At 41.0% G+C, this 16,255-nt stretch overlaps 1 protein-coding gene across 2 annotated transcripts; it reads left to right on the top strand.

The window, feature by feature from the left end:
• Window positions 1-9,858: 9,858 nt before the first annotated feature.
• RPL34 (ribosomal protein L34) lies at window positions 9,859-14,478 on the top strand. Of its 2 annotated transcripts, none has more exons than XM_061164231.1 (5): window positions 9,859-9,931; window positions 10,924-10,997; window positions 11,080-11,179; window positions 11,472-11,575; window positions 14,350-14,478. In XM_061164231.1, the coding sequence occupies exons 2-5, from the start codon at window positions 10,933-10,935 to the stop codon at window positions 14,432-14,434; spliced, it is 354 nt and encodes a 117-aa protein (XP_061020214.1). In that variant the 5' UTR covers window positions 9,859-9,931; window positions 10,924-10,932; the 3' UTR covers window positions 14,435-14,478. The 2 variants fall into 2 exon arrangements, with proteins under 2 accessions (XP_061020214.1, XP_061020213.1); XM_061164230.1 differs by having other exon boundaries at window positions 14,335-14,478.
• Window positions 14,479-16,255: the final 1,777 nt, after the last annotated feature.

Raw genomic sequence — 16,255 nt, 5'->3', positions numbered from 1 at the left:
TATACCACAAGGAAATGAAAAGGTTCTCCCAAGAACAGAGCAAATAGTAGCCAAGCACAAGATATAACACTGATGTGCAGAAGTGGTTAATAAGAGATGGCAGAAAGCAGCATTTCATTTCTAGAAAACAAAGTAAGACCAATACTTATTTAGTTTCCAGTGTGTGCCAGCCTCAGTGATATGTGTTATATCTGGTAATTCTCCCAGCATACCCATAATATAGGATTACTATTCCCATATACAGGGCTTCCCAGGTGGCACACTGGTGAAGAATCCACCTGCCAATGCAGGAGATGCAAGAGATGCAGGCTCAATCCCGGGTCGGGAAGATTCCTTGGAGTAAGAAATGGCAACCACTCCAGTATTCTTGCCTGGAAAATCCCATAGGGAGAAGAGCCTGGCAGGCTACAGTCCATGCAATTGCAAAGAGTTGGACATGACTAAGTGTGCGTGCACACACACACATTCCCACATACAGATAAGGAGATGGTCTCAGTAAGGTTAACCCGGCCTTCCTAAGGTCACAAAGGTAGCGTTTAAGTCTCTGAGCATAGTATTTAAAACCCTCCATGATCTGACTTCAAACTATCTGTCTGCCAAACTCATACTCTTTCTATTCTATTACATAAACTCATCCAAAATACATCTCGAGACATTAACCTAGTGCCGGATTCTAGCATTTTACCTTATTAATATACTGTTGATGGTTGCCTTAATGTTTATAGACATTCTTTGAAGTTCAGTCATTAGAGTTATAGTGATCTGAATCATCATACATTATTTTAAAATAGCGAGGACAAACAGAAAATCATATATATATGATTTTTATATATTTTATATATGCAAGTTTCAGAATAAAAAAATAAGCTGCTCTCACATTTTATTGTACTATTTTTCCCAGGAGTGAAATGATTGGTTTTTTGTTTGTGGCTTTAAAAAAGTTACTAACAATAGGAACATTAGTGTCCTTGATCTCTCAGTCTTTCCCCTCCACATGCACAATAACAATGCCTAGTAAAACAAGCAGAGGTTACACTGTCCAACAGAAACTTATTTCATTAGTTAGACATGAAACCACTGCATTAATGCCATTTTGAAGCTAACCTTTCAGGGATTTAATACAGTTGTTCTTTAACAATAGAATTTGGTTCATTTACTACTTAAGACATGATTATTTAAATTAAAGTTAATTGGTTTCCTTACTCTCCTTTAGGGCTTTAGGCTCAGAACATTTCTATTAGAAAAATCTAATTTGTCTCAAGTTCCTATTTCTAAATTTTAGAGTGGTTAAAATGCACTCATATTTTAACTGTTTGTAGCAAAAATTATGCCTAAATCACAGCTCAAACTGGCAAAGCAGTTAAAGATGCAGGTGGCACAGTTAACCAAAGGACTCAATAGTAGCTTGGAAGACTCAGAGCTCAGTCTAAGATGAGCAGTCATCTCTGTCAGGGCCTCTCAGAGGTGAAGAAAAGCTTGAGGCCACCTTCCCTGAGGTTCCCAAGTATCAGTTTTAAAAATGAATACATGCCAAAACAAGATAACCAAGACCATGACACATTTTAAGTGTTTACATTGGACCAACTAATGTTTTTAATACACAAAATAAGGTGTAACATATTTGAGCTATTCACAAATAATCACAATGCTAATAAAATGCATTATTCATAAAGCACTATAAGCTGTGACACCCAGTAATAGGACAAAGTACACAAGATCTACAATGAAAGTCTTTCAATCCCTTTTCTGTATCAATGGCTGCAAATATAAATATAACCTCATTTATAGAAAAAAAAAAAGTTAAAATTTTAACTTCAAGCTCTTTGTAACAGGAAGCTCAAGTTCAAATGTTCCCTCTCAGCATTCCTTGATAAGCTCCAATCTCATACATTCGCTCAAAAATTATTTTGAGTGCTTACTATGTGCCAGGCACCACTCTGGGCAATAAAAATACATCAATCAAAAGAAAAAAGAAAATAAATAAATAAACAACAACAAAAAAAAGAAAGAAACTATATCAGTCAAAAAAATTCTTTGTAGAAGGATGAAATTCCCTACTTCTTGGAGCATGCTTCTAATGGAGAAAGAAAACATATAATAAACATAATAAATAGATACATAGTATCTAGAAAATGATAAGTGCAGGAAAAAACAGAACAGGGTTGAGGGCATCTATAAGCACCAATGAAGGATTAAAAATGTATGATTTATGTGGAATAGTTAGGACAGGCCTCACTAAAAAGTGACACAAAGAAGTAAAGGAAGTAAGAGGAAGTCACGTCCCCAGCCCCCAGTAAGACATCTGGGGGAAGAGTGTTCCAAGCAGAGGAATGGCCAGTGAAACAGGAATACCATGGTGGCTTTGTGCAAATTAGAAAAGATGCTCCTTCCCCCACACCACATATTACTGACTACAAGAATTGACCTGAGGAGAAAATTTCAATTATCATCTTAACAGATACAGGGGAAAAAATCAACAAATTCAACCCTCATTCCCGACATAGCAAAAAATATAGTTCATTAAGAAACAATGATCAATGGCTATCTCTTTAGCACACTTGGCAGAGAAACACTGGATGCTTTTCTGCTAAAGTCAGGAATATGCAAAAAAAAAAAAAAAAAAGACCATTATCTACCCTGCTATTTAATATTGTGTTTGAAGCATCAGCTAATGGAATTGGACAAAAGGCATAAGAATTAGAAAGGAAGAGGTAATACACCTTGATAATATATCTGGACACCCCTCCAAAACAAGGGGTAAAATAAACAATAAAAAATGCAGAAAAATCTATATCAGTAAACCTTTAAAAATAAAGATGAATAAATGGAAAGACATTCCATGTTCTTGGACAGGATGACTCAACATCACAAAGAGGTCAGTTCTCCCCAAGTTAACATGTTAATCTAATGAAATAAAAATGTCAACAAGTTTTTATCTGGACCTAAACAAATTGATTCTAAAATCTGTATATGAGTAGATACTCAAGGCCTAAAATCATTTTAATTTTTCATATAAAATATCCTAAATCAATAAAAAGGAACCAGTCACATGAGGTAACAAGACAAGAAAACCAAGAGAAACATCAGACAATAGAAGGTTGGGAGGTTCAGATAATGGAGCTATCAGTCACAAAACACTAAAAATAATTCTGCTAAATATACTCAAGTACTCGAGGAAAGAGAAATCAAAGATAAAATTTCTGCATAGAATAGGAAGTATAAAAAGAGAAATGAAAAGCATAGAACTGAAATTAAAAGCCCATTGGAGTTATACTGAAAAGAGAATTAATGAACTGGAAGACAGGTCAAAAGAAAACAGAACAAAGCATGGAAAAACAAAAGGATAGCAAATATTAAAGAGTGTAGGAAACTGTGGTAGCTTTAAAATAGAATCTTAAGATTGCTATCCATCAGGGCTTCCCAGGTGGTGCTAGTGGTAAAGAACCCACTTCTGCCAATGCAGGTGACATAAGAGTCATGGGTTCAATCCCTGGGTTGGGAAGATCCCCTGGAGGAGGGCATGGCAACCCACTCCAGTGTTCTTGCCTGGAGAATCTCATGGACAGAGGAGCCTGGTGGGCTACAGTCCATGAGGTTGCAAAGAGTTGAACATAGTGAGTGACTAACACTTTCACTTTTTCTATCCATCAAGAGGTAAGAATATATGTCCACCCCCTTTGGATCTGGGGGCTCATAACAGCTTTGGTCAATAGAATACAGTAGAAATGATACTATGTTACTCTGAAGGCTAGATCATAAAAGGCCATGTTCTCTTAGACTGCTTGCTTTCTATATGCTCCTTCTCAAGACGCTCCCTCTGAGCTGCCATGTGTGTGAGAATCCAAGCCCCAGAGATGTCATATAGAGGTGCTCTGATTGACGGTCTCAGACTGAGCTGGGTTTTTGAGGTATCCCAACTCAAGAATTAACTTAAAAAGTCTTCAGATGACCCTAGTCTCCAACTGTTCAAGTCACCCCCAGCTGAAGCACCCCTGTCATCCTATAGCAAAGACAAACCATTCCCACTATGCCATGTAGAAATGCTTGGCCCACGGACTCCGTAAGCATAATACAATGGTGTTATTTTAGGCCACTAAGTTTGAGATGGCTTGTTACACAGCAAACAATAACGAGAAGAAGGGCCTAGAGACACAGTGATAAGAATACACTGTGGGGACGTCCCTGGTGGTCCAGTGGCTAAGACTGAGCACCCAATGCAGGGGTCCCAGTTTCAATCCTTGGCCAGGGAACTAGATCCCACAGGCCACAACTAAAACAGATCCCACATACCCCAGTGAAGACTGACAATCTCAAGTGCTGCAACTAAGACTGGGTACAGCCAAATAAATAAATAGATTTTTTTTTTTTTTTTTAAGTACAGGACAAAAAAAAAAGTACAGGACTTCCCTGGTGGCTCAGTGGTGAGAAGCCACGTGTCAATGCAGGAAACGTGGGTTTGATGCCTGATCCTGGAAGATCCCACCTGCCTCAGAGCAACAAAGCCTGTGGGCCACAACTACGGAACCTGTGCTCTAGAGCCCAGGAGCCACAACTACTGAAGCCAGCGAGCCCTAGAGCCCATGTTCTGAAATAGGAGAGGCCACTGCAATGAGAAGCCTGCACACTGCAACTAGAGAGGGGCCCCCACTTGCTGCATCTAGAGAAAAGCCCGTGCAACAGTGAAGACTCAGTACAGCCAAAAATAAATAAACAAATAAAAATATTATTTTTTTAAAAAAGAGTACAATGTGTAACTGGAGACATTTAGTAACTGTACACAGAAATTAATGAACAAAATACTAAAAGAGAGAAAGATTAATAAAAGCAAATGAGGTTCTTTGAAGTATTTAATAACAGTGCCACATCTCTGGTAAGTCTGATAGAGAAAAAATGCAAATACAGATTGAAAGAGAAGAAAAGTCAGGTTATAGAACTAGGTTAAGTATAATAAGGGAAAACTGTGATAGTGAGACCACTGTTCTTATCTACTGGGGTGGAGGTGGGCATGGAAAGGTAGGTCAGGTCCACTAAATCCACTGCAGTGTACTAACAGCTCCCACCTTCTGTTATACTCAACTGCCTGGCAAAGTCTTTCCAGAAATAAAGGGAATATATTCCAAGTAAATGCATTCATTTGTTCATTTATTCAAAGACCACATTTGGCTCTCTGTCCCAGCCTCCATCTCAAGGGCTGGTACAGAGATGACAGGCTTTGCAAAGGATGAAAAGGGAAGGACTGGGAAGGAGAGAAGGAACTACGACAAGGTCAGGGGAGAAGCAGCTATGTGAGAGTCAGCAAAGGGAGGGGTAAAACCAGAGCCCTCCATTTGGCGTGGTGACAAATGTGAAGCAGGATGGAATTACAGGTCTCACAGTTTGACATAGGTCTCTGCATGGACAGGGAATCTGCCTCTGGTCCCTCACCTGCTTTCTCACCTCAATAACTGGACTGGAAAAACTGGAAAGGAACTTGAGTGGACACTGAGATGCTCTATTCAAATCCTCTCTTCTGGGCTAAGGATATTAGCTGGGTCACTGGACATTGCTCTCAGCTTCAAAAGACTGCCTCACTCACGGTCAGGGAGCCGCCAGACCAAAGACTGGCTGATGTGGGGGTGCAGAGGCCCAGCTTCCTGCCAGTTTAGGACAGCTATGAAGAGCCACAAAAGAATTCGAAATGCAGTACTTGGATGCAATCTCAAAAACTACAGGATGATCTCTGTTCGTTTCCAAGGCAAACCATTCACTATTACAATAATCCAAATCTATGTCCCAACCACTAGTACCAAAGAAGCTGAAGTTGAATGGTTCTATGAAGACCTTCTAAAACTAACACAAGAAAAAGATGTCCTTTTCATCATAGGGAACTGGGATTCAAAAGTAGGAAGTCAAGAGATACCTGTAACAGGCAAGTTTGGCCTTGGAGTACAGAATGAAGCAGGGCAAAGGCTAATAGAGTTTTGCCAAGAGAAAATGCACTGGTCAGAGCAAACACCCTCATCCAACAACAAAAGAGATGACTTTACACATAGACATCACCAGATGGTCAATATAGAAATCAGACTGATTACATTCTTTGCAGCCAAAGATGGAGAAGCTCTATACAGTCAGCTAAAACAAGACCCGGAGCTGACTGTGGCTCAGATCATGAATTCCCTATTGCAAAATTCAGACTTAAATGGAAGAAAGTAGAAAAAACCACTAGACCATGCAGATATTGAAAGGTTGTTGCTGAATCACGCAAAGACGCCGGGGTTCTTGGCCTCCAGAGGAGAAGAATTCAATCCGGGGCCAGAGACGAGGCTGGATCGCTCAGAGCTTTTGTGTAATAAAGTTTTATTAAAGTATAAAGGAGATAGAGAAAGCTTCTGACATAGACATCAGAAGGGGGTAGAAAGAGCACCTTGCTAGTGTTAGCAATGGAATTATATTCTCTCAAATTAGTTATTACAGTGAATCAAAAGAATGTCTGGAGGTTGTGAAGACCTCACCAGACCTACTCCCATAATTTACAATTTGAGATAACAGAATTAGCCAGAAGGTTTTTTCCAGAGACTGTCCTCAAGCAGGATACATTATTGTTATATAATCCTTAGGAATGTAGAGGAAAAAAAAGCTTGTCCTTTCTTCCTCCTTGAGAATTCCAGACCCTTCTCTCCATGGGGACCCCTAGACTTCTTATCAACCTGCTTAGGAAATGACTCTTTCAGTATGACCTAAATCAAATCCCTTACAATTATATAGTGGAAGTGACAAATATATTCAAGGGAATAGATTCTCTAGAGTGCCTGGAGCACTATGGATGAAGGTTCGTAACATTGTACAGGAGGCAGTGATCAAGACCATCCCCAAGAAAAAGAAATGCAAAAATGCATAATAGTTGTCTGAGGAGGCCTTACAAATAGCTGTGAAAAGAGAAGTGGAAAGCAAAGGAGAAAAGGAAAGATATATCCATCTGAATGCAGAGTTCCAAAGAATAGCAAAGAGAGCTAAGAAAATCTTTCTAGTGGTCAATGCAAAGAAATAGAGGAAAACAATGGAATGGGAAAGATTAGAGCTCACTTCAAGAAAATTAAGGATACCAAGGTAACATTTCATGCAAAGATGGGCTCAATAAAGGACAGAAACGGTATGAACCTAACAAAACCAGAAGATATTAGGTGGCAAAAACACACAGAAGGGCAATAAAAAAGAGATCTTCTTGACCCAGATAACCACAAAGGTGTGATTACTCACCTAGAGCCAGACATCCTGGAGTGTGAAGTCAAATGGGACTTAAGAAGCATCACTATGAACAAAGCTAGTGGAGGTGATGGAATTCCAGCTTAGCTATTTCAAATCCTAAAAGATGATGCTGTGAAAGTGCTGCACTCAATATGCCAGCAAATTTGGAAAACTCAGCAGTAGCCACAGGACTAGAAAAGATCAGTTTTCATTCGAATCCCAAAGAAAGGCAATTTCAAAGAATGTTCAAACTACCACACAATTGCACCCATCCCACATACTAGCTCAAAATTCTCCAAGTGAGGCTTCAACAGTACGTGAACAGAGAAATTCTAGATGTTCAAGCTGGATTCAGAAAAGGCAGAGGAACCAGAGATCAAATTGCTAACATCCGTTGGCAAGAGAATTCCAGAAAAACATCTACTTCTGCTTCATTGACAACGCTAAAGCCTTTGACTGTGTGGATCACAAAAAAAAAAAAAACCTGTGGAAAATTCTTAGAGATGGGAATACCAGACCACCTTACCCCTCTCCTGAGAAACCTGAATGTAGGTCAAGAAGCAACAGTTAGAACCAGACATGGAACAATGGACTGGTTCCAAATTGGGAAAGGAGTATATCAAGGCTGTATATTGTCACCTTGCTAATTTAACTCATATGCAGAGTACATCATGTGAAATGCCAGGCTGGATGAAGCACAAGCTGAAATCAAGATTGCATGGAGAAATATCAATAACCTCAGATAGGCAGGTGGCACCACCCTTATGGCAGAAAGCGAAGAGGAACTAAAGAGCCTCCTGATGAAGGTGAGAGAGTGAAAAAACTGGCTTAAAACTCAACATTCAAAAAACTAAAATCATGTCATCTGGTCCCATCACTTCATGGCAACCAGATGGGGAAACAATGGAAACAGTGACAGACTTTTATTTTCTTGGACTCCCAAATCACTGCAGATGGTGACTGCAGCCATGAAATTAAAAGATGGTGGCTCCTTGGAAGAAAAGCTATGACCAACCTAGACAGCACATTAAAAAGCAGAGACATTATTTGGCCGACAAAGGTCCATCTAGTCAAGGCTATGGTTTTTCCAGTAGTCATGTGTGGATGTGAGAGTTGGACCATAAAGAAAGCTAAGGGCTGAAGAATTGATGTTTTTCAACTGTGGTGTTGGAGAAGACTCTTGAGAGTCCCTTGGACTGCAAGGAGATCCAGCCTGTCAATCCTAAAGGAAATCAGTACTGAATATTTATTCTTTCCCTCCAGTATTCTTGCCTGGAGAATTCCATGGACAGGGGAGCCTGGTAGGTTCCCAGTCCATGGGATCACAAGAGTCAGATACGACCCAGCAACTGAACCACCACCACCACCATTCATTGAAAGGACTGATGCTGAAGCTCCAATACTTTGGCCACCTGACGTGAAGAACTAGCTCACTGGGAAAGACCCTGATGCTGGGCAAGATTGAGGCAGGAGAAGACGAGGACAACAGAGGATCAGATGGTTGCATGGCATCACTGATTCAACAGATGTGAGTTGAGGAAGCTCTGGAAGTTGGTTTTTGACTGGGAAACCTGGCATACTGCAGTCCATGGGTTCGCAAAGAGTTGGACATGACTGAGGGACTGAACTGAACCGATGAAGAGCCACACCAATTCCAGAGCTTCCTGTTGCAAGAGATAAGGCCTCAGTAGTAACCACATTGTGGGTCCCCTGATTTCACCTTTCATTTTTCCTTAAAGATGTATTTTTTAAAAGCATTCCCCAATACACCAGCATACAACTCTCTCTCAGTATGTAAAGACCCTTTTCAGCCGTCTTCCTTAGAGCCCAAGGTGCTCTTCACTTTTTTGGATGTCCTGAACCCCTTTGACAATTTAATGAAAGCAAAGGACTCTCTTCTTGGAAAAATACACAGAGGCACTTAATGTAAACATTTTTTTTTCTTCCTCCTCATCTTTAAGGCCCAGCTCAAACTCTACCACCCATATGAAGCCTCAAGAGACTTTTTGCACATAATCCTAAAATCAGCCACCATCTATTGAGTACTCTCTACAAGAAAATGTACTGAGTGCTTTAACTTCATAATGCCTCTGATCACGAACATAATTCTGCAGGGTAGTTACTATCTTTCTTTTGGAGATTAAAGGACTCACCCAACATAACGCAACTAATAATCAGCAGATATTGCAATAAAATCCTAATTTGTAAAACTTGTGCTTTGAACGAATGTCAAGAAAAAAGGAACAGTTAAGGATACTAACTTCTCAAAGGTGACCTAGTGCGAAGTGTCAGAACTGGGATTTAAACTCAGGCCTAACCCCAAAATTGATGCTCTTTATGTCCAATGTGTCCTAGCGCCCGTGAGAACGAGAAAAGGAAGATCCTGTCCCACCTCTGCCTTTTGCAGCTAGCTCCTTTATAATTTGTTTCTACGCCGATCCCCAAATAACCTCTGTATGTCGCTGTTGCAGTAGGCGGTAGGCTGAAACACAATCCGGCCCACGAAGGGGAGGCACGTCACTTGACGCACAACGTGTCTGTGTTATGAATCCCCTCCATGGAGGGGCGCTACAAGACTGCCGTACAATATGGCGGCGTCCTTGTCACCACGCCTCTTCCGATGACTATTTCCTGTCATGCGCGGTCATATTTGACCCTTGACCCCTCAAGGACTTCCTTTTTCCTCTTCCGGGGACGGCATCTAGAGGTATGGTTCCCTGTCTCTTCGCTTTAGCGCTACTGCATTTACAATCGGCCGCCATCCGGGGAGTTGCAGGGACCAGGATCTCTCAGGCACAGTGTGTTTACCTAGCATAGGTGTAAGGGCTTCGGAGCTAGGTTGGTGGTGAGCTGTTCCTCGGGTTTTAGCTTTAAACATCCTTCGATCCCGACCTTCTCTTTGAATCAGTGAGTGCCCGGAGCTCACCACCCCTGGCTTTGCCGCCTTCGCAGTACAGCGTTAGGAAACAAATGAGTTTTGTTTCGGCTGCTTGAAACTGCGAAATCGCGGAACGTTCTCATATGTTAGGGCCGCGTTTTAACGCCGCGCCTGTAGCTGTGCTCTGGGAGGGCCGACGAGCGGCATGTCAGGGTCATTTCAAAATGCTTTCTAAGCCTATTAGAGAAGATTAAAGTTTCAATTTGGAATTTTCTGTCTTGGTTTTGGAGAGGCAAACGGCCAGTTCCGTGTCGGCTGACAGTTCCAGTATAATGTGTGTTTTATTAATATATTATTTGGGGTAGTTAACTGGAAAATGAGAAGTATAGCTGTCCATCGGTGTTATAAGGGATTATTCCAGGAAGCCGGAGGATTCCCAAATCGCTGGTACTCGAGTCCTTCATATAAAATCCTCCCGTATACTTTAAATCATCTCTAGATTGCAGCAGCAGATTGCTTATAAAACATAATACAATGCAGACGGCTACGTAAATAGTTATAAGCACACAGCAGATCCAACGTTTGCTCTTTGGAACTTGTTGAAATTTTTTTTCCCTCGAATAAAAGGAAGGAAGTATTTTTTATCTGCAGTTTGTTGAATCTGCGGATACAGAATTTGCGCGTAGAGGGCCAGCCATAGTTTTAAAACATGGAATCTTTCTCATAATATACCTTAGTGCAAGGATAGCCTATGTAAAAACATACATGGGTAATGTGTCAACTCTGTGATTTTAAGGTTTTTTTATTTCTTACCTATTTAGGCATTCAGGATGGTGCAGCGCCTGACGTACCGCCGTAGGCTGTCCTACAATACAGCCTCTAACAAAACCAGGCTGTAAGTGTTTCCAAAATATAATACAGGTATTGTCATTTATTCTGCGGAATGCTGAGCTATTGTCTATTCTCTCACTTCCTAGGTCCCGAACCCCTGGTAATAGAATTGTTTACCTTTACACCAAGAAGGTTGGGAAAGCACCAAAATCCGCATGTGGTGTGTGCCCAGGCCGACTTAGAGGCGTAAGTGAACCTTTTGCAATAAGTAACAGGGGTTGAGCTTCTGAACATTAATTCCTCCATAAGAGAGAGAGTGAAGGAGAGAGAGGTCACCAGTAGAAGGGTGGGGAATTACTAAGGGTTTATGATCAAAATCTGAAGAACATAGACTTTCTTTTAAAGCCTGTAAGACAAATACAGTGAAATGCTGTTGCATAGATCGTTAATGTTTACACTTCACACTCATCAAATATCAAGGAAAATTTCTGTTACTGTTAAAGCTTCACAAAATAATCTCAACATTTTCTTTGTGCAGGTTCGTGCTGTGAGACCTAAAGTTCTCATGAGGTTGTCTAAAACGAAGAAACACGTCAGCCGAGCCTATGGTGGTTCCATGTGTGCTAAATGTGTCCGCGACAGGTAAGTAACTGAAATCAGAGGGGCTGTCTTAAGTGTGTGTGTTTGTGTGGCACTGTGTGCTAATCATTAGAATAGTGAAAAAATAGCAAAAGTGGCATATTCTACAATCCTTCCTTGATTGGGGATAATTGGTGCTGTACGAATTTAAAAATTATATTAGTTCCAATTAATTTAGTAACGTTTTGACATCTTTATGCTGTGTAGAAGTTAAAAAGTTGAGTCCCGATCCAGTAAGAAGGTTAGGTTGATGATGGGGAGTGGAAAGTCAACATTGTAGAAACAAAATAGCTGGGTATGGTTCTGATGTGGTTGGAGCAGAGCACTGTGGGAGATGTTGGGAAAGGTAGAGATGTCACAGGTCAGGAAGGGCCCTATAGGACAGGTTTTTGGCTTGATTCTTAGAAATGTGGGGATTGATGAGGTTTCAACAGGGCAGGGAAACCTTTGGGGTCCCGGAGACTGAATGTGCCCCAGTGTGGATAGTAAAGGCATTCAACAAAGGGTACATGCTTGGAACGGTTTCTCTACTTTGTTAAGGCTAAGGAAATGGCACCTACATGAAGCCGAAGGCTGGACTGGGGGTAAAGGGGGTTATTGGGAGATTGTTGGGTCTTGTGGATATGCCAAAGGACGTGTGTGGCATGTGTGTGCTCAGTTGTGTCTGACTATTTGCGACCCTGTGGACTGTAGCCCATCAGGCCCCTCTTTGCATGGAATTTTCCAGGCAAGAATACTGGAGTGGATTGCCGTTCCATTCTCCAGGTAGTGGCATAGATAGGAGTGTATAAGGATAATACTTGCTCGGCGGTTTTATGATAAACACTGTCAGGGACTTGGTCCAGTAGTTAAGACTCAGAGCTCCCAATGCAGGGGGCCCAGATTCCATCCCTGGTTGGGGAACTGATGCATGCTGAGCTGTGCGGCCTTACTGTTTTAAAAAGAAAAGCTGTCAAAAGTCCATCAGGGAGGTATCAATCTATTTACTTATTTTTTGTGGACAACCCAAGGCTTGTTGCTTAAAGTTTTCATAGCTGTTAAGGAGGTTCATCCCAGGTTTTGTTGAGGCTCTTGCTCTTAGTTAACCTCACTGGCTGCATTAAGTTGTCTCCAAAGACCTAAGTGAGGGATGGGATGGGGAGGGAGGTGGGAGGGGGGATCGGAATGGGGAACACATGTAAATCCATGGCTGATTCATGTCAATGTATGGCAGAAACCACTACAATATTGTAAAGTAATTAGCCTCCAACTAATAAAAATAATTGGGGGGGGGGGGGGGACAAAGACCTAAGTGGAAAGATTTGAGAGGTGTTGGTCTTTGTAAGATAAATTGGTTCAGAGATGTGGTTTGCTTCCAGTTTATTCAGCTTGTTCTGTGAAATGATCTGGCTCAGTCCCTGTACCAAATCTGACCTCACTTTGTCTTTCAGGACTTAATTTGTAAGGGGAGGTTAGGTGTGTTACATTGATAGAAAGACAAGCAAAATATATGTAACTTATGCAGGAAAACTTAACTATGGTTGAAGTTTGGAGAAGTGACATTAAAGTAGCTAAGAATCTGGGGATAGTATTTGAGGTGGAACCTGAATGATGGGTAAGTTTTCATAAGAGGTGAAGAGGGCATTGCCGATCGGGATTGAGCATGGTTCAGTCTGACACATTGAGATTCCAGAGAGAATGAGAAATGAAATTGGAAAGGTGCATTGGATGAATAGGTTGTGAATTTCAAGGTAGAGGAGCTTATTACCAATCGTTGGTTCCCGGGCTCTGCTGAATGTAACCCCATGAGCATATTTGTTAAAAAAGAGGCCCTAGCTTCTGGAGTAGCTAGGGTGTAGATCTGTAGCATAGCTTAAAGCATAGCGTTTGCTGTGACACTGAGGGCGTCTGTTTTGCTCTGATAAGAAGGATATCAGCTATTTCTGTAGTGTGATTTCATCTGGGACATTTGAAGGAGTCAGAAACCCCAGGGTTTGGAGGGTAGCCAGGGGTACCAACGGGGCACATGGGGGTGGGTTTCTGTGGGAGTTAAATGAGTGCTTTATCTGTGGAAGTAGCTTTAACAAATGGTAATGAGGGCTTGCTGTTTGCCAGGTTTTAACACACTGTAATAATAGTGATAAATAAAACACTTTCCTCTCTCAACCTGGACCCTTGGCAGTGAAAGCTCAGAGTCCTAACCACTGGTACACTAGGAGATTGCTGCGCATTTCCTTTCTAAATGGAAGTTCTAAGACATGTTGATGAATGTAGTAGTTTTATTATAAGTCTTGAATCCCGGTGATGGAAAAAGCTGTCATAAGTGACAGTCTCCTGTGGGATGAATTTATAGTTTATCATGGCCCAGAAGAGTTATTACTGGCGTAAGATTGAATTAACCTGTTTTAAGTTCCAGTGTAGGAAGGGCACCTTAGGCTGAAAAGGTCTCAGCTTAAGTTTTAAATATACCTGTGTAGGTTTCCTTTACTCTTCTGGGCGTCGTAGCTGATATGCTCAACTCAGTTCTTTCTCTCTCCCCACCCCACCCCCCCACCCCCAATTTATTGAAGTAAAATTAATTTACAGTGTTAAAAGACTGATTTTTTAAAATTTATTTTTAATTGAAGGATAATTGCTTTACAATGTTGTGTTGGTTTCTGCCGTACAACCATGTGAATCGGCCATGAGTATACATACGTCCCCTCCCTCTTGAACCCCCCCACCCTACTTAGTCTTTTATGAAACTTTTCTTGCCTGTGTTAAATTGATTTTTTTTAAACTAGTATTTTCTTTTCTAGAATCAAGCGTGCTTTCCTTATTGAAGAGCAGAAGATCGTTGTGAAAGTATTGAAAGCACAAGCACAGAGTCAGAAAGCTAAATAAAAAATGAACCATTTTTGAGTAATAAATCAAAACGCCTCATTCTATTGCTTCTGTTGTGATTTGTTAGTGTACAGGTTTGGTTTCTGTGGCAACTAGAGAGTCCCCACACATACACTACAATTTTTAGTGATCACTTTTTCTGAAAATAATTGGAGGTCAGTGATTGCTGGGATTTTTTTGATGATACCTCTAGACAACATTAAAATATGGACTGCAATGTATTTTCTCTTAGAGGCTATGTTATATTGTTTCTGTTAATAAATAATGTGAGAGTGTTAGTCGCCCAGGTGTGTTCAACTCTTTGTAACCCCATGGACTGTAGCCCACAAGGCTCCTCTGGAATTCTCCAGGCAAGAATACTGGAGTGGATAGCCATTCCCATCTCCAGGGGTGGAACCTGGGTCTCTTGTATTAATTGCAGGTTCTTTACCTCTCTAAAGATTTTAAAATAGCTCATTCTTGCAGTATTTAGACTTATCAGTGGACTTTGCTGGTGACTCAGCTGGTAGAGAATCTGCCTGCAATGCAGGAGGCCCAGGTTTGATCCCTGGGTCAAGAAGAGCCCATGGAGAAGGGAATGGCAACCCACTCCAGTATTCTTAACTGGCAAATTCCATGGACAGGAACCTGGCAGGCTGCAGTCCATAGGGTTGCAGAGTCTGACATGACTGAGCAGCTAACACTTAAGACTATATCAAGTATTCTTGAAAGTGGTCTACATATGCTCTTCTGAATTGTCTTCCAAGATCAGTTCTTACAAGGTCATTTCTTAGGACATGTCAAGCTTATTTCCCATCTCAAGGGAGAGTAGAAAGCAGGTTCTGTTTTCACAAGCCAAGAATCTAGAAGCTGGAAAAGTATCTGAATTCTGTAAAATTTGACCTTTTTCCGTTTAGGTGTTTACTATTAGTATTAGGTCATGAGGAGTGTTTTCTCTTGATTAAAATCAAGACTATGCCCTTCAACATTTTTGCAGAAGAGGCAAGGCAAAACTAAGTGGCCAGGTGGCACTTGAACTCACAGCCATTATAAATTTATTAATGATACTTAATGGCATCTCCATAGCACTTAACATCTTAATTGTGTGGGACACAACTATCGTGTGATGATTTCTGGCTTATGAGTGAGGGGTAAATTGAGGTGTAGGTTATATATATTACCCAGAGCCACTTAGGTTGCTAGAATATTTGCAAGTGGTGTGTTCAGTGACTTAGGCACCCCCAGTAAACAGCATAAGAAACGATAGCTGAAGCCCTTAGGTTTAATCACTAAAATTTTTATTGGGGATATAATTGAAAAACACTGGATTCTGAGGTAGATTAAACCCTTCTCTGCCTTAGGCTGACTGCATGAACATGTGATCCTGTAGTGTTGTGTTTGATAGAAATTTAATTAAAAGTTGGTACTTTTAAATTCAATTACTTGATTGGCTTATAGAGTAAATAGGTGTTAAAAGTCTGGAGTAGCTCAGCGTGAGTTGTCTGTCAGGACTCTTCCTACTAAAGACAGTTCGACTGAACAGCTTGACAGAAGAAAGGACTAGTAAGTTTCTGCAAAATAAGTGGATTAACTTAGAAATTTGAGAAAGCCAAAGCATTAAAGTTTCATACTTTAGATGGTTTTTTTTGTTGTCCAGTGGCTTGGTTGTGTCCAACTGCAATCCCATTGACCAGGATTCCAGGCTTCCCCATCCATTTCCTGGAGCTTGCTCAAACTCATGTCCATTGAGTCAGTGATGCCATCAAACCATCTCATCCTATGTTGTCCCCTTCTGCCTCTGCCTTCACTCTTGCCCTGCATCAGGGTCTTTTCCAATGAGTT

This window comes from Dama dama, chromosome 17, assembly GCF_033118175.1.
Source record: "Dama dama isolate Ldn47 chromosome 17, ASM3311817v1, whole genome shotgun sequence".
NCBI classification, from domain to species: Eukaryota; Metazoa; Chordata; class Mammalia; order Artiodactyla; family Cervidae; genus Dama; species Dama dama.
Note: the sequence above shows the minus strand (reverse complement) of the source record. Positions and strands in the feature narration are given on the sequence as shown.